Genomic DNA, 23847 nt, shown 5'->3' on the forward strand with positions numbered 1-23847 from the left:
CAGTTAGTACTTGGATAATAGATTTTCGTGCCCTGCAGTTTTGTGTTATATCTAGGAGACCAGTTATATTTTTACTTTTTCTTTCTTTAGCTATATTTAGTTTGCTCGTGTCTCCTTTGTAAGACCCACCATTGATTCTGCTTTATTTGATTGGACACAGAATGAAGGAAATTCTGTGTCCAATCAGATAGAGCATGACACCTGTCGGTTAGCAATGACATTCCATCAGTGTTTAGATTGTTTAAAGGGAAGGGAACAATGTTTTAATGTTTACCCCTGCTCTCTGTCTTCTGTTGGCATGGCGTATGAAGACACACTGTCTTTAGTAGATATGCTCCAGCATCATCTTTGTGGAAGCCAATAAAATAAAATGTGTAGTGTGATCACTGGCTAAGTCAAAGATTTTTTGGTGGAAAAAAAGTACTATGCCAATTACTTTGGAATATTGGGACACCATATTTACTACATACATTCACCACTGCTTTTGATTCAAGTACTAATTTGCAAATACTGATTACTTAACCTTAAAATATACTGTGCAGATGCTCTATCTGCATCGACGAAGATTCACTTGACTTGGAATGGCAAAAGCTTGGGTTGGCTTCAACTGAACGCAGTCTGGCTTATTTTGGGAATTATTTAACAAACATTTTTTTCTGAATACTAACAGGCTGAGCACAGATTATTAGTATTTTTAGTATTATCTTAGATTCACAGATTATCGTGAAGCATGGAGGAAGAAAATGGATAACCAAATTCCGACGCAGTAGCAGGCTGTACATTTTATATTTTAGATGTTCAAACTCATTTGGCAAAAACAAAGAGTTTTGCCAGGTTATTATTAGGACCACATTGTGCCTTTTTTTTTTTTAATATGAGCAGCGTAAGCAGAGAAATCCAGACCCCCTCTCCCCAGCTGCTTGGACCTGTTCTTCTGGTGGAATCCCAAAGCGTTCGCAGGCAGCCGAGAAACACAGGGTGTCCTGGGTCTTCCTGTGAGACTCCCACTGGCTTCTCACCTTAACTCTGAGGGACAGCCCAGACACCCTGCAGAGAAGGCTCATTTTGGTCGCTTGTGTCCGCAGTTTCATTCCATCATTACCCAACACTCATGACTACAGATAAGTGTAGGAACATAGCTCAGACAGTAAATTGAGAACTTTACCTTTCTCTCATCACCACAACAGACCGGTACGGCGTCCACATCACTGCAGATGCCCCACCAATCTGACTGTATGTCTACCACTCCATTTTTCCGCTATTAGTGAACAAGACTCCAAGATACTGAAACTCCTCCACTTGAGGCAGGACCTGTTAGAAAAATTATTCTCTAGGTTCATTTACTTATGAGTTTATTTTACGAGTTATGTTTTCATATTATTCTTTTTATATTATTATTCTCATATTATTATTCTGTTTTATGTGTACTTAACTTCTCTCTTTTGTAGTACTTTATTAATCTTTTGTAGTACATTATTAACTTTGTTTAGGATGTTTCCCTGGAAGCTAAAAACGTTAAAACATTCATGTGTTATCAGCTTCATGTGAAACTGATTAGTTGCGGTCAGCCACATGCCCTTAGGCATGTCCACAGAAGGTTCCAGAACATAAAGATCGTTGGTCAATTTTTTGTGTGACTGTGTGAAGAAGCCCAACCTCCTTTTTCTATACATAATAAAGAGGAATGCAGAGAAAGATCCGGTAGAGTTGATTCCAGACAGTGTTTGACAGCGAGTTTTCGCGTCTGTTTTCAACTCTCCTGTTCTGCAGAAAAGTAATTTGTGTCTCTGGTTGATTCTTTGCAGGTTAGGACATAAAATAAACCTATCAGGACCGCTACCAGACGCAGAGATTATTCAACCCATAAAAGTCGGGTGCAACAAATCCCTGTAGCCAACTCTAAAACACTCTAGGCCAAGGATCCTCAAGTTCAGGCCTCAAAGGCCAGTGTCCTGTGTCAAACAATCAATTTATTAGCAGGACTCTGGAGAACTTTGCTGCATACTGAGGAGGTAATTCAGCCATTTGATTGAAGCGTATTGAACCAATGACACATCTAAAAGTTGCAGAACACAGGCCCTAAAGGCCTGGATTTGACAAAAAAAGAGAAATATGTAAACCACCAAACATTATATTTGGACTTTACAACTGTAAGCTGACCAACTGGATACGCAACTGGTAGCACATGTATTTCACATGTATTTCTGTCTAGAGACAGAAATACAGACAACGGATGGTAATCACATGCAACGTCTTTGGATTGTTTGGTTGCCAGATGTCCTGGTGCCCTCTGCAATGACATTTCTAAGGTTATCAAGTTTAAAATGAAAACTGACTGATTTTACTCTAAAAAAAATTATAATATTTTAAGTCATAGATGGGTTACTATATCGGTCTAAACTTTACCATTTCACAGATGCATCATTTTTCAGTGACACTCTGTCTTACTCCAGTCATCCAGGTGAGCTGTGATGGTTTGTAAAGCAAAAGACCTTAAGCTGGGTCACCTGCTAAGTCAATGTGGACTAGTCGGCTCCGCATGGCCTGGATGCACTTACATAACCCCCAAGCCACACCGAACAGCTGGCGGGGGCAAGAAAGGAGGCAGTGGGGGGGACAAACAAATAGGGGGATGGGCACTGTGCAGCACTGCACTGCAGAACACATGCCTGTTCCCAGACAGCCAGAGAAAACTACACAGCAGCACAAACTGAAGCTTATGTAACAGCCCAAGTACTGCAGCCGTGAAGGAAGTGATGGTAGAAGCACTGCTCCCCATGGAGACATAGAGAGCTGGAGACTATACGGCTGCAGTGTCGCTGCTATCCTCCAACTCCTCAGAGAATTTCTGATACGGGCCTTGAGGTTGTTTTCCACCAGGCGTCAACAGCCACTCGCTTTTCTTTCCTTGTTGCTCACACTCAGAGAAAACTAAACAAGAGGCGAGCACCTGCAAGATGCACAATAGTCTGGTCTACAATGAGAGCTAAAGAATTACACAAATCAGAGCTTGAACCTGCTACAATGGCAGGAAGCCCTGGCAATGAAACATTACAATAACAGGACTAAGGGCAATGCATCATAGTTTTATCTGGCTGCACAGAAAATAGTTGTGGGAGGACGGAAGTGTTGGTGAACCGATAAGACCGGTGTGACCTCCAGAGAGCAAAACAACAACAATGCTGCTGTGGGAGAATTCAGACCCAAAGAGGTTTCACTTTTATCCCTTCAGAGTGAGCTTCTGTTCAATCTATTTTAATCTATGGTACAGTGTAAATTATTGTATATAATCCAAGTACAATATGGGTGTTTTTCTACAGCAGAAAACTGTTGCAGTAGCGCATGAGTCCAGACACACTGCAGCACAGTTTTCATTTGTAGCTCTAATTTCCCACTGCAGTCGCTGCAGCTTCTATTTCATGTGTTGCAGGAGCAGCAGGAAGAGTCATATGTGTTATCTTCTGTAATTTAACTCTGCTACTGCACGGCTGTAAAAGATAAACTTGTGAAACAAGCATCTTATCATCACACATATTTTCTGTGATACTTTCCTGATTTTCTGATCTAGCCTTTTCAACTAAAAAACATCAGCAAATGAAGTTGTTTGAAGATATCACAGTACTGAGGATCTGATCACTGGAAAGGCTTCCAATAACCATCGAGCAGCATGACGGTACATGTGCCTTACAGCAAATGGTCACAGGTTTGGTGCAGCTGACTCTGAAACAAAACAGAGTCACAACGGTGTGGCTGAATGCCAACATACCCCTGTGCAGGACCACATGTTCACGGCCCTTGTGCAGCTGCAGCAAACTCTAGGACCAAATCAGGACCGGTACCAGCGAGGATCTTGGAACCCGGTCACATGGAGGACCCACAGCTTCAGCATGAGCTAATGTTTCCACATGGCAGCTTTATGACGACAGTGACCTGTCTACAGTCAAAACAAACCATAATATCGTTGTTTATTTGGAAACACCGCTCCAGACAGCTAATTACTCTAAAAGCTTGAACCAGTGTCGACTGTTCGCTGACACTGGTTCTGTTCCAGTTCTGATCAGGTCTGTGCCTGACGCAGAGATTGAGCATGTCTGTAGCTGCCTTTCTATAACAAATGAGTGCAAAACTTTGCAAATATTCCACTAATGTTGAAAAAACATGATTTCGTAGTTGTGTGTTTTCATTAAATAAGAAACACAAATAAAATCACATGTGAATAACTTTGCTCACACAGCAAGTCATTAAAAAATTGCTATACCATCATCCTCTAAATACTTCCTGTCGTCTTCATGGTTTGCACCAGTCAAATTGCGCATTTATATTGTCAATATAAACGCAGCTAAAAAGTCTGATAAAGCTATTTAAGTCATATCCACTGATGGACTATACACATCTATCTGGTGAGTATAGAACATAACACCTGAATGTAAAGAATAAACTACAATTAATTCTAAACATTAGTCTGAAGGGTGAAAAAAAGATTAATTTGTGTTAATTTTAGAATCTGCAGATGACTTGATTTACCCACCGGCTGGACATCAAAAGACTAAGAGTCAGCTCGTTTTTTACTGACGAACTGCAATTTCAGTTTAGCCACTTGACTCTTCCTATTGTCACTATGAGTTTTTAAAGTTTACACATAAAGACAAAGTCCAAACCATGGTTCAGTCCAGTTAAGACAAAAAAAAGCACTCATCAGCCATTTTATTAGGTACACTTCTCAATTTCTTCTTAGTACAAAGAGTAAATCAGTCAATCCCTTGCCAGCAACTCTCTAGGTGTAGCAGTAGTGTTGCTGTTGGTGCCAGTCAGGCTGGTCTGAGCGTTTCAGAAACAGCTGATCTAATGAAAGTTTTTCACATAACCATCGGATGGGTCTGCAGAGAATGGTCTGAAATGTCTACGATATTCAGTCAGGAGCGGTTGTTTAGATGAAAATGTCTTGTTGATGTCGAAGGAGAATGGGCTGACTGGTTCCAGATGACAAATAACCACAACAGTACCTAAAATAACCACCTGTTACAACCAAGTTATGAAAATGCCATCTCTGACTGCACAAGGCTTGAAGCAGATGGGCTACAGAAGCAGAAGACTACACCAGGGGACACATCTGTCGACTACAAACAGTAAACTGTGGCTACAACAGAGCTTACAGCTAACAGTGGAGCCAATTTTTCATTTAGCGCATTAGCAATTTGCTAACTTTGAGAACATTTAGCACATTTGGCTTTCCTTGAATTAATTTTTGCGGATAAATCCTAAGGTGCTAATCTACTTGGTTGTTTTGTAAACTTTCAGCTGAAGAAAGTTCCAGATCTGTGTTGAAGTTTTGGAAATCGACTATTAAGAATTCTGAAAGTGATTAGATGTATATTTTCACGCCTCTAGTGGGTGAAGACTGTTTATGCAGCAGTTCTGTTTCCTCTCCACAGGTACTTGAAAACTGATGTTGATTCTGTACCCAGAATGCATCAGTGTAAAACAGTAAACAGTTTAAAATCTACTGATGTCCTGAGTGCTTTCTGATCGAAGACCCATTGTGGTCAACTTGGCAAAATAAGCAAAGGAGCTAGCAATACTCAACTGTAAAACTGGAAAGAAAAATAATGCATCCAAAGAATCACTTGCTGAAGTACAATGGCACAGGTAGCACTTTAGCTTTAGTTTCTGCTAAATACCATGTTGGTATAGCGCCTTAGTGTTAGTGGAAGCAATGTTTATGATTAGAATTATGATAATCAAGGCGTCCTTAAGATTGTCGAAAGGGAAAAATTGTTAGAAAAATCGGTAGAAACATCTTGCCGTGTGAACTAGGACCTAGACATGGCAGTGAGCTGACTTTACTCCATCCTTCAAAGATTCTAGATCTCAGTCCAACAGAGAACCTTTGGGATGTGGAGGAGCAGTACATTCACATTATGCATGTCCAGTATTCACATTACCATGTGAACATGGATAAAAAAGTTTGAGGAATGTTTCAGATATCACTTTGGTTCTATGTCAAAGCATTAAGGCAGAACTAATAGTACGGTGTGTTTAATACAGTTGCCAGTGAGTATAATCTAAGAAACTATAGATGGCCATCAAATTGGGAAGAGTCAAAATGCCATTAAATATGATTCCACCATCAAACAAAGAGAACAACTGAACTATAGTAAAATATTCAAAATAGTAGCAACTCTTTCTAATTACACCAGTAACTTATGGAGGAGGGTTAATGATGGTGTAGGCTTGTTTAGTAGCAATGAGGCATTTTAGAAAACAATCATCATGGATTACTGATACACACACAAAATCTGATTTAAAGTTGACAGAAACAGATCTATATTCCAAGACCTGAACTGCTGACCTCTGAACTCCACTTATCCACAACTGACAGCTCAGCTGTTTTAACTCACAAAGCGTAATATCAGTCTGCTGGGAATTACGGAAAGACAGCCTCTGTTCTGGCCATCTGACATCAAATCAGCGACGTCACCAATCAAGTTAAAGTTCTCCCACATAATCTGCTCTGTTTGCTTAGTTTTTATTATAGAAAGACAACACTAGCCTTTTTTGTGAGAGGCAGCTGTAGAAGGAGATGGAAGCGTGGGAGCTGACATCCAGATGGGCTGCGGGAGTCTGCAGCATACAGTCACATGTGAGATGCAGCGAAAGCAAATTGGACCAGTCCTGTTGTTTTAATCTAATGTGACAGATCTGTTTGCTAAGAAGCTGCAAGAACACTGATGTGTCTGGTTGTTGGTTCTGCTGCTTATGTAACACACTTAGATCTGTGAGCTGACTGTCAGATATGGAGCTGCTTTGAGCAGGTTTACAGCTAACATCTTAAATTTGTTGTTTTAAAGACATCGGACTCATCCTAATGTCTACAAATATTAAGAGCTGCACAAACATTTCATATCTGAATCTCACCAAGCACTGAAAAAACACATTCAGACAATATTTTATATCAGATCTACAATGAGAAACATTTTGAACAAGAAAATCAGGGTATGTACAGAAATTCTTCATTTAATTTACAACCTTTAAATATATTTTGTGATACTGCCACAATATTTTTCAATACAAACATGACTTCAAGCTGCAGCTTGGACTTCAGTTAGAGGTAATGCTCTGATTACAAAGTGATAGGTTGGTGTCATTTTTTAACTTTTGTAGTGAGTCTAGTAATACTAGTTACTGGATCTTTAAGTCTTATAGCTTTAAAGTAGACATGAAAAATAATGTTGAACAAATAAAGACATAAAATTGAAGCTGCTTAAAATCATAAAGAAGTTACTGTTATGATATAATTTTTTTTTTGCAGTATTAAATCTGGCCTCAACGAACTCATGGAACATATCATCTTACCCTTTATCTGAAAAAATAAATAAATGATATTGATTTCCTTTAGATTTTTTACTATAATGATCTACTATGTTGTACCTCAGTCCAGGTTTTGCCATATTCTGTTCAGCACTCTGTATTAATTATTGCTATATAGTTTTATTCCTTTGAATTTAGTTTCTTAGTTTATTCGTACATTTTGTTCTTCTTTGTGCATTTTTATTTAGTTTCTTTAGATTAGTGTTAGCTAAAGGAGATCTACCAGATGAGGGTAATAATAACAGAGGTGCCAGTAGATCAGCAATGAAAGTGGAAACATTTGACAAGATTCTTAAATTCCTTTTATTTTATTTTATTCAAATTGTTGGAACTCAGGGCAGTTGAATCCATCACTATCATGTTTTTGTAGTTTTTTGTCCACAATATTTTTGTGAGCTGTACCAGAAACTTGTACACCATGGTTGGCGTTAAAGTAGCGCTAGAATAAAGATTTTCAGGAAACACTTGCAGGCCATGTTTTTTCTGCCACACTTTATTTACCCTTTCCGCTCAGTCTCTGTAGCTTTCAGCAGGGAAACCAACAGTAAGCATTAGGGCTGCACCGATAGTAATTTTTTTTGGCCGATCCCCGATTATAAATGTTTAAAAAGCCTGACTTTCTGATTCTGAGTTTGGCCGATACTCATTTTTTTGTCTGAAATGTTGCTAAATATAACAAGAACGTTTCTGAGATGGTAACAGTGGGGTGACTATTGTTAACTGCAAACGTGCAGAGATCTATCTATCAGTAAAACCTCTATCACAGCAGAGCAAGACAGAATTTTTAGACCTTTACTGATGCAGATAAAAACTGGTTAAGACCGTCTTCAAATGGAAGTATCGGCCGATCAACAATCTCCCAAAATTAAGGAAATCTGGGTCAATTTATTGGCTGGCCATTTATTGGTGCAACCCTAGTGAGCATGCAAAGTAGTTTTCAAGCGTGCCAAAGGGGATCACAGAAAATGTTCTTTTCTCCCAAGGTCTTGAAGCAGATTGCCTAAAAGGGCTGGGCTTCTGTTTCTCAAGCATCTGCCCACACATTCCTCCTAGTCCAAGATCCGAAGTCCTACAACTAGTCAAACTTGAAATTTTTGAGACACTCTTCTGGAGAAATCTATTTGTGGAATGTTTTCTAATTCTAACCCCAACATTTCATTTTCATTGCATTCATCTGCCAGCTGAAGCATTGGAACACTCCTGCTAACTACTCAATAACATTTACACTCATCAGTCCAGATCAACAAACCCTTATGCAACAATTCAGCTTGTGAACAAATTAATCTCAACTCACAGCTCACACACACGATAGTTTGAGATTCCTCCTGACGGATTGTTGTTGCTTCTGTCTGAGTCTCAGAGAATGTAACTTCCCGTCAACAACAACAAATGACGTTATGTGGGAAAAGAAAGAAGAGAAGAATCTCACAGTAACTAATGGTGTGCTGCAGTCAGATTAGATGGTTGAGTTCAGGGCGTTCTGCTCCTCACACACAACAATCCCACTCCTTCGCACTATCTCATTTATAATAATAGAACACGCTGGGACATAACAACACCTGCACAGCAGGACAAACACATCTCTGCTGACTGCGCTGATTCAGTGTGACAAACTGGAGAGCCACTCGGTCCTTTAGTTTCAGCATTAATCCAGAGACAGCAGCGCTGCTTTAGGCTAATGGAGGATAACTGATGGCCATTGGAGAGTTTTCTCATGTCACACTGCTCCTCATCCAGCTCCACTGGCTCCCATCCACTGTGCAACATCTTACTTCTTACTTATAAGGTTTGAATGGCCAACCAGCGGTATATACTTCCAAACTTCAAAAACTGTATGTCTTTTGCAGGTCATGTGACCAAAGCCTGCTGGTTGTTGAAAACTAAAAATGAATTAAACTTCTCAGCTGCAGAACCAGGACTTTAGCTTTACAAAAAGCAACTAAAAGCTCGTTTTTAAAATAATTGCTTTTCATTTCTATAAATGAAGCGTATATCTACTCAGCAAGTTGTCATCAATGTCTTAAAAAAGCCATGGATAAAGATTTACTTGCTTAATCACATGGAAATGGCTCCAGGATGAAGTGTGTGCCATGGGTGGTGTGTGTTAATACAGGCAAACTGGAGCAGTAAAGTTAGCTGCTTACCAGATCCCTGTGGAGCACCCAGTTGGTGTGGAGGTAATGGATCCCATCCAGGATCTGGTACAGGAGAGATTTCACCATCCCTCTGGGGAGCTGCATGGGCTTCTTGTTGGCTTTGGAGGCGCGGTGGAACTTAATGATGTGCTGCAAAGTAAACAAAGTTTGAGACGGTTTGAGTTCCCAAGGCTTCACATCCCCCCACTCTGTCTGTGGATGTCACTGGATCGATTTACTGTGACAGACAAAACGCTTTATCTTTCAAACATCTAGAGATAAAACAAACTAGATATTTTTTTTATTGCAGTCAAAAATAGAATCAAATGACTGTTTCTGTACAAAGAGTGTGGATTTGGCCGTCATCAACACAGTTGCATGTTGCAGCAGTGGTGCACAAAGACTCACCCACAGATCATGTTCAGCGTAGTCGAACAGGAGCCACACCTTCCTGTCGCTGTGGGACAGAAACACTTTCTGAAGGGCAATAACGTTCGGGTGCTTCAGTTCTCGTAACAGCTGGAAGACACACAGAAGAAATATATGAGGAAATATGAGAGAAAATAAGTCATACCCTTTGAAAGTGTAATATTGTCACCTTCCTAAAATAATGCCCAAAGTCATTGTTTTGCCATAAATGATTTTGGGAAAAAAAAGAATCGTCACCTCTTTCTTTCCAAAAGATGATTTACACTCTCACACACACACACACACACACACACACACCCGTGCGCACGCCCACACACACACACACACAGAGTGATTTCTATATATCCATGTTTATATGCAATAACCTCTGCTCTCCAGAATATTTTTCTATTCAGACTAGATGAATTGAATCAAATATTAAAGTTCAGACTTTTGGTGAGGTGATGACAGGTGTGAAACATTGTGTCCCATTTTTTGCTCCCTCAGTTAAAGTGTAAGTTAATAACAAGGCGTCCAGGCAGCAGAACAACCACCAGGATCCGGATTTGCACCTGTTCCTCTCACCTCATGCGGACTGTCTGCTTCCTGTCCTCCATAATGTCACAAGTCCTTTACCACACAGTCTGAAAAGTTTGGCTCAAATTTTAAATAGTATTTTCTCATAACAAGATGCTGGTAAACAAGATTTATTCACACACCCAGAACATTCTCCCTCCATTTAATCACATTACATAAAACAGGATGCACTGTTTGAAAATGCAGATTTATAAGGTGTGTTTGTTCTGATACCCCTAAATAAAAGGGTCAGAGACAAGGTTAAGAAGTGTAATGTAGAGCAAAAATATAAAACCTCAACTTTCTGAACTACATGCAAATTACTATGTGAAGAAGTAAACCTCTTGAACACACCAAAAGCAAAACACGGCGATGGCAGCGTCATGCTGGGAGGAAGCTTTTCTGCTTTGACTGTTAGAAGTAGCAAAAATTAACTGAGGTAGAGGTTTATCTTCCAGAGATATGGTGGGATGGTTTACATCAAATTATTTTCATGTGCATAAACAGCCCAGTTAAAGTACAGACCTAAATCCAATAAAGAATCAATGGCAAAACTAAAAAGAATTGTAGTTTACATACAGTATGTTCTCCATTCAATCTGGCGGAACTTGAGCTCAGAACAATGGGCAGAAAGTTTCAGTCTCTAGATGTGCACTGCTGGAAGAGACACTACACTGAGATTTATATCAACATTTGGAAATGTAATACAGCATGTGGGAGGACCGCCTTATGATGAAATGCTACAAAACAATACATTTTCAGTAGAACATGTAAAATACACTTTTAAATCTTGCAACAAATGAACACCTATGACTGTGTCACAATAATACATTTCACTTGACCATAAAATGTCCCAGAAATTATTTCAATAAATGATAATGTTGTTTTGAGACCATTTTCAAGATAAGGGCATAATAATGCCAGTTCAAACTCTGAAAGTCTAATAAACACTAATTTTGTACAGAACACTCCTCAGTGAAACTGGAAGACATTTAAAACTTTAAAAAAACAACCCACAACAAACAAATAGAACGCATTATGAAGAATGGAAATATTGAGCTTCGTTATATTTCTTATACAATTACTTGCTTAACTGCTTATTGTGGCAGGTTTATTGTACTTCTGAAAGTGTTACTTAGATGACAAACTCAAAACCACGGACCCAACAGCATGCCAACATGACAGAGAGCTGCTGAGTGTGGAGCTGTAACAGCAGCTTATTGGACGTAAACAGTGACAGTGACAGTATGCAGTGACAGAGCTAAATAACTGCATTCTAAACTCTGTGCTGCACCTTTTGTAATGGTTCACTGATCTGAACAATTCCCACTTACGCTGCGTCATTCTCTGACCCATAACAGTCCGTCCAGAATCAATCACTGCCTTCCGACAAGCCTCCATTACTGCAAAGCTAGCTCAGCTAGAGGGGAGCTCCAACAGAAATGAATCCTGTCATGTGGATGAATTATTCAGTAGCAGAAGCTTCAAGGAGTCTAACAGTAAAACTGCCACAGAGGGCGCAAAGAATGCCCAAGAATCCACAGATTTTCTTACATGTCTTTATATATATGCAGACTTCAATATCAGTACTTATTTTTGAAATATGGTGCATTTCATTTTGATAGAAAAAGTATTTATCGAAGAAGGACATGGTAGTATATCTATGGTGAGCTTATAAGACACTCTACATAGAAAGCGTACAAAACAAAATGGCCTCATACAAACCACCAGCTCCACACAAATAACATTGCATCTTTAAACTCAACCAGGACACAGCTCTCGTTGTCTTCTTTCCCAAGCTTTACAAACAAACAAAAGCAAAAATGTCCCTAAAATATATCAAACTCAGAATTTTTGTCAGAGATTTCGATGTATTACTTTTTTAAAATAATTTTTCCTGCCCATATAAACGACCATGGTGGTATACACGGCTCTCCATAGTGTTGCTCACCGTGGCAATAATCGATCCACTGGGTTTTCACAACCGATATTTAATTGGGAAAAAAATGTTTGAAATGCGCTGATGAATAGACATTTTACTCACTTCTATTTGTAAGTCAGTAAGATTTCTTTTGAGTGTGTCAGCTGAGTTTTGAGGGAGTAAAAACAGGGAATCTTGCTGTTAAACCCCCAAAACAAGTTATTTAATCATTTGCTCTTCACTTTATAGCCAGGTTTAAAAATAGAAGGGGTTAGGATGGGTAAGTCCAGGAAAATAATGGTGGAATTGTACACAAGCTGTTTGATTTAGCCTCTGGCTGTGGAAATGGGGTTAGTGTTTGATTACAGCGATAATCCAAAGGCTATAATGGAGCATTGTGGCACCAAGTTCATGGGTTAGTCCATCAGACTGCCACCACTAGCACCCCTGAGGGAAACTTGCTGTATGAAAGCAGAACTATGACTTCAATTGCCGAAGGCACTGTCACGCACAAGACTCATCATCATCAGACGGAAGTCTGTAAGTTCATCAGGGGTAAGCAGACAATGCAATCAGCGAGTTATCGCAACAATAATTTAAGCAATGTTTGGAGTGGCTGAGCCAGAGTACCGACTTTATTGGGAAAGAGAATCAAGATTATGGTGATGGTAAGAAGACTTTTCCAGCACGTTGAATGATGGTGAATCTTCTGCAATTTCCCCAAAACACAGCATATGTAGACTTTCTCAAGTAGGCGGGGCTTGTCGCTCCAATGCCTGAATAAGATGCCAACATCTCTGATGGTTGATTATCAATCAAACAATTAATCAACAGATAGTCATAAAATCCCAGGGAAATTCAAGTATCCAGTAGCACATAAAGACCTCAACAAAAACATAAAACATACATCCATACATTAATCATTTTGAGCCTACCTGTATACCTGACAACAACAATGTACTGTACAGCAATAAAAACAGTGCTCATCAGCAGCACAATTAAAAATATAGAGGAGGAGATAAAAAAAAAAATAAAGATGTGGTTCACAGTTTAAACTTTAACCATCTAAACACAGTGGTGCTGGTTTGTTGTCCCATTATTACAAACTCAATGCAGTTTCAAAAAGGTCCTGCCTCTTGGCGTAACATCACAGACAACCACAGAGAAAAAGCGGCTGAACTGATTTTCTGAAATGACCTCACATATATAAACGCTGGGATTTACATGTAGAATATTTATTGTGTGGACTCTGCTGGTGTAACATTACAGCAAACCAACACAACACCGCTGCAGGCTATAATCATACGGCTGTAATCCAGCCTCAGCCGCAGCGAGCCGGGTGGGAAAATTTTCCATGTGCAGAAAATCTTGTGACTCGCTTTCACGCACTATTAAACAAAGACCATTTAGGCCATTTTAAATGTGGAGGGATGGAGGACACGCTGGGAACACACTGCTGGCTGCTCTGTCCAGTTTTTACAAAGATACAACAACTTCAATGGGGTGGAAGACTGAACATAGTATTAGAAACATGTATATTTTGTCTCTTTTTAATGGAGCTTAAAAAAAATAATACATGGAAGATGGTGGATATTTTGCCAATGTCACTTGAACAACACAATGGAATATTTATGTCTGCAAATACACATGCAGAATATACACAGTCACGTAAGAGACTGCTGTTTCTTTGTTTTTGACCAGTCTAGTTATAAAGCTAGCAGGTTAGCGGGGACATCATTCTGTACAACCTTCAAGGCAGCAGATTTGATACAAAACCTCCATTCTGACACTTCAATGAAAGTACCGCCACCAATTGGCTGGTACAACCACTAGTTACTGTTGATTTTGAAGATGGCATTTGACAAAATGTAATGTTTAGTGCTTGTTTCATAATTGGGTACTGTACGATGTTTAGGGTATTATTTAACATGTTAAAGATGTTGAAATGTTGCTGAAATGTTTTATACAAATAAACTTGACTGAAACTCTAGTTCATTTGCCTCGACTTTCTAGGAAAACAAACTAGAGTTTGAGATCGATTCAGATCATTTATTTGCTCTATTCCTTCCCTTATGCTCCTGCAAGATTGAACCTTTTAGCTGATATTGGACAGGAAGTCATATATTATCCATGAAGAACTTTAATGAATCACATAGCATGAGCAAAATTTCTGCAGTCGAAATGGGAAACTCACAACAAGCAAGGCTGCAAAAATGCCAGTTTATTGCCGCACCAAACCGGATTTGCATCACACTGACGGAGCAACTGGAGAGAAAGAAAACATGCTGTCCTGCATCAGCCAGCTGCTGTGGACTGATTAATGGCTGCTCTCATGCTGCTGGCGAGCAGCAGATCGATGAATGCTGCAGAGAGCTCCGTGCCAACCGCTGGTTACGGACAGACAGAGCAGGGAAAAGCCAGCTCTCTTCCCTGAACACAGCGGCGGCTAGTTTAGCAGCAGACATTTGGTGTTATTATTGCATACAAACCACTGGCTAATCTACAGGCTGCCGCTCCAAGTATAATAGTGTGGGACTGGGCAGAAGGAATGCAGTAATACATATTACTGACAGATTAAACGCATGAATTATTGTATTATGTTGTTTTTACTGAAGCAGTGAATTCTTTAATGGTTTACCGAACTTGATCTTCTTAGAGAAGTGTAAATCATGGGTTTTAGTAGCCATTTGCTCCATGGTAACCGTCTTTTAGGGCTTTATAACCGCCGCTTTTAACATTAAACTGCGGTCCTATTTGCACAGCGATCCACGTGCTTCTAGGAAGAATTGTCAGCATAGGCCAGAACAAACACAGCTTATCAGCCTGGGGGCAGTAAAGATAAAACCTCACCATTCTATGTTTCTACCGCTGAGGTTAAAGGCCACCAAATGCTGCACAATTTAAAAGGATAAGTTCTTTTAAACTGTGGGCTGACTGGAGACGTCTCCTAACCTGGAACAAGGTGAGGAAAAACAAACCCGTCAATCATGTGCGTCAAGGTTTCCTCCGCATCTGCCACGTGCTTCTGGGGGCCCGGAGGTAAAAGACTGCATTTGTGAGGCCAGGGCTTTTGCAAAACAAAAGCCATTGTGAGCAAACATGGAAATGCCTCGGGAATTACAATATTCATGAACATTGTTTCAATTCATGAAGGTCAAACTGAGAATGAAGCAGGGTGGAGATGGAGCAGAGGGGAGAGCTGGTGACGAGACTTCCAGAACAATGACTAAAAACTGAAAGGCTTTCAGCTATATAGTACTTTAAGGAAAATTCAGATTTTTCTTTCCCCGTATGAAACAGTGGCTAGTCACACACACAGGTTACACGTCAGTTACAGACATGCCAGTTCAATCCTGGTCATCAAACGATGGCAGACAGGTAGAAGTCAGTCCCTCCAGGAAGTTCATTAATTCATCATTCGCAAATTTTGCAAAGACTTGCAATTTTCAACAGTCAATGCAACTTTTCCCCAAATCTGACCAATCACCTTCTCATTTTCCACTTCCTTCTTGCTGAATTTTGACCAATCCTCTCGATCCCATTCTAATTTAACTTCCTATTTCACAACATCCCTTGAAAGTGGAACCTGCAAGACGAAAGCAAGATTTTTGAGGGTTTCTTTGCAAGAACCATTTTGAGACGTTCTTTAGGATTTGTGTTGTAATGACCAATATGGAATTCTTCTTTTGCACTTTGACAGCTCCTCAGGACAGGATTTGATTGGTATTAAGGACACTATTACAAGAAGGTACATGAAAATGTTTTTATTATTATTATTACTTTAGATATTAACTATGTTAAAATCCTGCCTTTTTGGGAAAGGTTATGTGTAGCAATTTCAACTTTCTGAAATTACTACTATTCACAAGAATCGTAGTGATCTGTTAAATCTCCATCTTTATAAAAGTTTTTCTACATATATAAACCTTTTCAATCAAGCTTGAAGAACATTTGCAAATTGACCGCAACTTACTGAAAAAGTAGCTGCAAAATTCAGTTGTTTTAAGTTGAAACAATCACAAAAGAATACTATAACACTCTGGAGGAACTGATAAGTTATTAGGTCAACTGATAAAACGTTTTCTATCAAAGGAAACTCAGTCAATTGTAATGTGTGACTGGACTTTGATGGGTGATTGCTACATAAATTTCTACCCATACGAGTCTCTAAACACATATTTAGTGTGTTCAATCAGGTAGTTAGAATCTTGGAAGTCTGTATGTGAAAGAACTGTTGTTTAATTTCAAAATAATTTGCTCCAACCCCTCACCACACCTCAACCTGAACATGAAGAACACTCAAAAGCCCTTAAGGCTGTTCTCGGCAGAAAACAACAAGATTTAAAACACCCTAATGTTCTTACTGCACAGAATTATGCTGCTAGACACAATAACTTTGTTAAGGTGAAGGTGCACACAGGAGCAGCGTCGACTTTATCCAAATGCTACCCACACCTCTTTTACGGTTCTGGAAGAAAATCCCTCTCTGCCACGTTCGGTTTCATTGCTGTCGCCATAACATCCAGAGAAAAAACTGAGAAAGTGCAACAATGGAGGCAAGAAACACATATAACTGTAACACAAACATCATGCTGGCAAAACAAAGCCAGTGGTCATTAGAGGAGCACAGCCGACTGGCTTATTAAACACCACTCACAGACGATCATCTTCATATAATGTATGTCCAAGAAAATTTGTGTTCAGGACATTCAGATTTGTAATATATCATTTCATAATAGATAAGCAAATAATGGTTGAATGAGAATTAGTCAAACTTGGACTGAATTATTTTTCCTTCAATTACAGATTCTTTAAAATACTTTACGATTTGTAAATCTGTGTGTGCAAGCAAACTTAATGCTTTGCTTCTTCAAAATCTTGCAAATATCTCTTCCTTTTATGCTCTGGTGAACTTGATACCTTTGCATATCATCACACCCCTCCTTAGCTGGTGCATTGCGTGTTTTAGATGCATCCCAGTTCAAACACACCTGATTCAAAGGTTGAATTACCTTGTCAGAATGTTGCCTCTTCCTGCACGCAGGCATGCAGACAAACGTATCATTTGCATCGGGAAAATATTTCAACATGAAGATTTGTCTAGGACTCATCTCCTCTGATTTAAGGTCATTTGCAACAAACTACTATTCAAGTTCTCAATTTCAAGGTAAGGGGGGATTACGGAGTCCAAATAAAACATACAGACAAGAAGGAGGTCCGTCATGTTTATCTTAATTTGACTGAACTAATCCCAAACAGATTATAGCTACAATGGAAATATGGCGTAGCATAAAATATTTTTGAAAAATGTAATAATTATAGGATAAACTGTAACATAAAAAAAGAAATACATATTTCAGTTTCAGAGAAAAGTAGGCCTGGTGGGTCAAAATAAATTCTTAATAATGTTAACTATCATTGTTTTCCATATTTATCTTAAATTATGATGGCTAGAAGTGAACTAAATTGAGCTGCTCGTTGTTGATAGATTCACTGATGCAAGTAAGGCTCTAACTACTGGGAGGATGTGCTGCACATCACTTTACTTCAACAATCAGCTATGAAAAAAGATTTAGAATGTGCAACACCACCAAGACCCAAGTGAAACCAGGCAAGAAGTGCATCATTCAGAAAGGACAAAGGTGACCAAGGAAAGACCTTTGTTGACAATCTTTCATTAATAAGCTGTGCTGGTTTAGGTGTTCGTTGTCAAGAAAATCCGAGCTCATCCCACTTCCCCATGCTGGAGATTTTAGTTTAACAGTAATAATAAATAAAGTTATCTTTAAAATGAATCACTCAAGTGATATCTAGGCCCAACAGTAGACTTAAGTGTCAATAAAATAAATCTGGTTGTGTGTGTTGTTTTTGTCTCATGCAAACTTTGCTTTAATTTTACTTTTTTCTATCTAATCATAAGAAATCATAGTCAGACAGAGAGAGTCATGAAACAGGAAAAGCAGGTTTCCTGGAAAAAGAGGAAGTTTCCAGCCTGCAGATTCATAAAAATAGATGAGACTATTTCTTATTTTAAAGCATGAAAGTTTAAAGAATTAAATCTAAACATTTTGATAATTTGATAAGATTCAAAGTAAAATACTTATATTAATATTGGTTTACTTGTAATAATACTTACACTTATATTTGTGGGAACAGTTACAAGGAAAACAAGTAACTGTAACTTTAGTAGTAAATAATTAGAATCATGTATTATTCTTTTGGTTTCTTTTCAGAAAAACATCTGTAATAACTCACATTAAGATTATAATAAGTATAATTAATAAGTTATGGTTATAAAATCATAAATGAATGATAAATCAGAGAAGCTGAAGAAAATAAATGTGATATAAGTTATGGTTATAAAATTATAAATGAATGCTAGATCAGAGAAGCTAAAGAAAATAAATGTGATATAAATGTGATTTTGACATTGAACTTGAAATGGTGTAAAAGGTGTAACTGCAATTAAACATCACTGATATGTTGGAGGTAGAGAGTAGGTGAAAGGTGAAAGGCAAGGAACTAACAGGAGAGCAGAGATGATCAACGCCTTATTTAGAGAGTAGGTGAAAGGTTGTGCAGGCAATGGAGACAGGAGGTTGAGCAACTCTGAGACATTAGCACAGACATCAGGACATAATGTCTGTAAGACAGTGATGGATATGAAATCATCTGAGCAGTCAGCCAATGAAACAAGCCCAGCAACAGTGCTAGCCAAAGAAACCCTATAAAAGGTGAGTGCAAAAGAGGAACCGTTCGTTGGATCCTCCGGGCAGCTTCGAGCCAAGAGATGGACAAAGAACTCTGCAGCTGAAGAAGAGCCGGGGCCACGGAGCCGAAGACTGTCCGGCCATGGGGACCAACCCGTCAGCCCCACAACCTGTGGCTTCAAATCGCACTTCTCTCATCGGCTGGGTTCAGACCCCAAAGACAAAGATGAAGACAAAGGCAAAGACAAAGAAGAAGAACTGGTGCCTTCCTTCCTGCCAGCACCAAGTCCTGTGTGACCTCACCATCCATGCGGAGAGGAGGCTCATCAGACCTACAGAGATTCCTGCCTTCGCTGATCAACATCTTCCTCCTGCTGCAACACCTTCTTCATCATCAGACCTGCGGAGATCCTGGCCTTCATCGATCGGCGTCTTCCTCCTGCTGCAACACCTTCTTCATCATCAGACCTGCGGAGATCCTGGCCTTTATCGATCGGCGTCTTCCTCCTGCTGCAGCACCTTCTTCGTCGTCGTGCCAGGTCTGGGGTTTGAGGCGCCAGGCTCCGTCCGTCTCTCTCAAAGGTTCCTTTTTTAGTTTTCAGTGTCAGCAGTAGGGAAAGATAGACTAGATGATTGATTTTACTTATTTGATTATTTCTGCTACTGAATTAAGCTGTACTGACCCTTGCAAAAATGCCTTACTAATAAAATATTTAGCATAAAGAAAATCTAAAAGATGTTGTGGACATTCAGTTAATGAGTCACCTTAAAGTTCTTTGATGGTTGTAAAATAGCTGTGATGTTTGATTCTGGAGAGGAAGAAGTGGAAAATGTTTTATAGGTTGCTGGTAGCCCAAATTTAAAACAACATCCTTGGGACTCGCCCGAGTCACTAAAACCTACCTGGTTCAATAACAAATGCAAGTTGTAAAATAAGAGAACGAGCGACCGTTAACAGGTGTGCTCTGTGAAACTAGTTGGCTGTAGGCTGCTCAGTCTGGCTAATTCACAGAGGGAAGAAGGGTGAGACACCTGGATGTAGGCCGTTAAAAATCAGGTGAATCGTTTCTCGAAACCAGCTTAAACAGAGTTTACTTCAGTTCTGGACAGGGTAAATCCCGGCAGATTTAGGAAACTCAATTAACCCGTTAGATGGAGAGCTGGTAGCACATCTCCCCTCTCAGAAGAGGAAGTACGAGAGTGAGAGAGTAGAGACAGAAAGGAGGGGGGGGGTGTTGCGCAACAACAAGTGGCGCCCAACGTGGGGCCCAGACTAACAGAGTAGGAGGGCCCTATGCCAAGTCAGTAAAAACAGATGTGAGGATCTGAATAGCTCACTTGGTTTGTTAACTCTTAGGGAATAGAGTTAATGGTGACTGATAAGGCCGTCGGTCACAACCCTTGCAGTAACTGTATGGCATACAGGTGAGGGAAAGCTTCTACTGAGGATAAATGACCGGATCCAGACAGTGAAGCTAGTAGCCAACATAGTCTAGACCCATCCCTGCTTGAAGGCTAAAGAGAGGCTTTGGGGGATAGACAACTCGAACCGACAGAGAGACGGAGTGATGGATGATCACTTCGAGGAGGAAAATCTGGGGAAGAAACCGGAGGAAGCCGGCCGCCCAGATCGTTTGGAAAAGGAGGAGACCTCAACAGAACTGCATCAGCTTCTACACAGCTACTGTCACTCAGACCTGAAGCAAGGGGGGAAGTTGGTTCCAAGAATGAGGAACTGAAACATCAACCCCTGACAAAGGAAAGTTGGCTCAGTCTTGCTGGAGTGGATCGTGATGTAATGCTGACAAGAAAAGAAAAGACCAGCCAGCAAGCATGCACAAGAAACAGAGAAAAGTATCATCAGCTGACGATGGATGAGGAAGAACACCACGTCCTCCACTGCAGCCATCGAGAAGACATCCGGCAACAGAGGAACAAACACCAGCAGCTGACATCATCACACAGACGCAGACATGGTTAAAGACATCCTGCTGGACCCGGAGCTTGAAATTGAGCCAGCACAACCCACCAGTAAGAAACGACCGCAAGCGACATCTGAGAAGCCAGGACAACTGGAAGGGGCAATCTACACCGATGGATCCAGAAAGGGGTCCGACCAGTCGGCATACTGGGGATTTATTCTGAAGCAAGACGGCAAAGAGAGATGCCGTCAGAAAGGAAAAGCTCCCGGTAGTGCTCAAGCCGGAGAAGTAACGGCAGTACTGGAAGGATTGCTGGAGCTGGTGAAAAGGAAAATCAAGAGTGCCAGACCCGAGAGAAGCAGCTTGAGAGTGCGAGAGGGAAACAAGTAGCTCATCACAACTTATGGAAGAAGAAAGCAGAACTGAGGCTCCACCCGAAACTTGAGGTGCAGCGACAAGGCGCACACCTGAGAAGAAGCCCTATGGAGGGGCAAAGATGACGACCTTTCGTGCCACTAAGAAAGGTTGTCTCTGCCGGTGTCGAGGTGGGACAGAACACCTAAGGACAGGTGGTCCTAGAGTAGCACGGGGACCAGGTAGTACGGTGCGTGCATAAGGCCCTCGAATATGCAGGCGTGCTACACCCCCGTGAAGAACTGAGCAAGCAGGACTGCTGGATGTCCCTTCAGCCCATCCGATGCAGCTGTGTGACTTTGAGGTATGTGGTCGATACGCAGGGCACCCAGGGCAGCGGATGGAAGGTTTGTTCATCAAGAGCACAGTCCCATGGGGTTCAGTCTGCATGGATGTAGCAGAGCCAATGGGGACAACAAGAAAGAGAGGTGAGAAGTACCTCTTGGTGCTGATGGACACAGTGACAACTGCTAGAAGAGCAGGTCTTCCCCTGCAGAGGAACTCCGTTCACGTCACAGAAAGCAGGGAGGCGAAGACACTTCTCCTTTTTGCTCAGAGAAGAAAAAGGGAAGTTGCAGCTCAAAGTGTCACTGAAAGCAGGGCAGAGAGTTTGGATTAAAGCTCAAGATCGGCCTGCAGCTACGGGGATCAAGCTGAGATTCAACGCCCAAGATTTTGTAAAGTAAGTACTGAACTTCAACACAGTACTACTGATGAAGAAAGGGGTCCATGAGGAAGCAGTGCTCAAGCCAGTTCTTAGCTACAGCGAACCAGAACATTACGAGAAGATGGCCAGAGAATCAAGCACCATGCCATCCTACAGTAGACTGGCCACTATTACAGGAAGGTTGCCGTTCAAAGAACAACTTCAAGGCTTTGGACTGGGAGGGCCGTGAAGAAATTGGATTATGCTAAAGAAGAACTCCTGTCACAACCTGATGGATTAAAATGGAAAAGGATCATGATTACGGATAAAGCGTCATGATGCTTATGCTTTTTGCTTTGCTCTGCTGAACAGCCAGAATTTTTTTTTTGTTTGAGGCCTTCTGTCTCAGCCCATCTTCCCTAAAGAACCATCCCACATCCTGAAGAACCGACAGTTCATCCAGCGAAGGTTCCTGTAGAAGAATCAGAGCGATCCAAGTTTTCTTCGACATTCATCACCTCATGGGGGAAATCAAAACTCCAAGGAGGGGGTGTCAAGAGAAGTGGAGTTTTGATGACTACACTGAGCCCTCTGTGACAACTGAGGATGAAGAATCTGCATCTTCACATCCCAGACGAACATCTTCTCTTTCCAGGGGATGAGGACGGCGAACTGCAGGAGGGTGATGGACTCCCAGCATGTGAAAGGTCTGACCTCGTGGAGGGGGTGTCAAGAAAATCCGAGCTCATCCCACTTCCCCATGCTGGAGATTTTAGTTTAACAGTAATAATAAATAAAGTTATCTTTAAAATGAATCACTCAAGTGATATCTAGGCCCAACAGTAGACTTAAGTGTCAATAAAATAAATCTGGTTGTGTGTGTTGTTTTTGTCTCATGCAAACTTTGCTTTAATTTTACTTTTTTCTATCTAATCATAAGAAATCATAGTCAGACAGAGAGAGTCATGAAACAGGAAAAGCAGGTTTCCTGGAAAAAGAGGAAGTTTCCAGCCTGCAGATTCATAAAAATAGATGAGACTATTTCTTATTTTAAAGCATGAAAGTTTAAAGAATTAAATCTAAACATTTTGATAATTTGATAAGATTCAAAGTAAAATACTTATATTAATATTGGTTTACTTGTAATAATACTTACACTTATATTTGTGGGAACAGTTACAAGGAAAACAAGTAACTGTAACTTTAGTAGTAAATAATTAGAATCATGTATTATTCTTTTGGTTTCTTTTCAGAAAAACATCTGTAATAACTCACATTAAGATTATAATAAGTATAATTAATAAGTTATGGTTATAAAATCATAAATGAATGATAAATCAGAGAAGCTGAAGAAAATAAATGTGATATAAGTTATGGTTATAAAATTATAAATGAATGCTAGATCAGAGAAGCTAAAGAAAATAAATGTGATATAAATGTGATTTTGACATTGAACTTGAAATGGTGTAAAAGGTGTAACTGCAATTAAACATCACTGATATGTTGGAGGTAGAGAGTAGGTGAAAGGTGAAAGGCAAGGAACTAACAGGAGAGCAGAGATGATCAACGCCTTATTTAGAGAGTAGGTGAAAGGTTGTGCAGGCAATGGAGACAGGAGGTTGAGCAACTCTGAGACATTAGCACAGACATCAGGACATAATGTCTGTAAGACAGTGATGGATATGAAATCATCTGAGCAGTCAGCCAATGAAACAAGCCCAGCAACAGTGCTAGCCAAAGAAACCCT

The 23847-nt window shown here is 40.2% G+C and overlaps 1 protein-coding gene across 2 annotated transcripts in view; it reads right to left on the reverse strand.

The window, feature by feature from the left end:
• Positions 1-23847, reverse strand: part of cdk19 (cyclin dependent kinase 19) — a 62876-nt gene that overhangs the window by 21194 nt on the left and 17835 nt on the right. For both annotated transcript variants that reach the window (XR_002754018.1, XM_005806018.2), the window contains exons 3-4: positions 9912-10022; positions 9513-9653 (exon numbers count right to left, since the gene is read on the reverse strand). Coding sequence is in view for 1 of the 2 variants with exons in the window: in XM_005806018.2 (XP_005806075.1) it covers positions 9513-9653; positions 9912-10022 (252 nt within the window). In the remaining variant the exon portion in view is untranslated. The remainder of the gene's footprint in view (positions 1-9512; positions 9654-9911; positions 10023-23847) is intronic.

The sequence above is a fragment of the Xiphophorus maculatus genome, chromosome 15 (genome assembly GCF_002775205.1).
Source record: "Xiphophorus maculatus strain JP 163 A chromosome 15, X_maculatus-5.0-male, whole genome shotgun sequence".
In the NCBI taxonomy this organism is placed as follows: domain Eukaryota; kingdom Metazoa; phylum Chordata; class Actinopteri; order Cyprinodontiformes; family Poeciliidae; genus Xiphophorus; species Xiphophorus maculatus.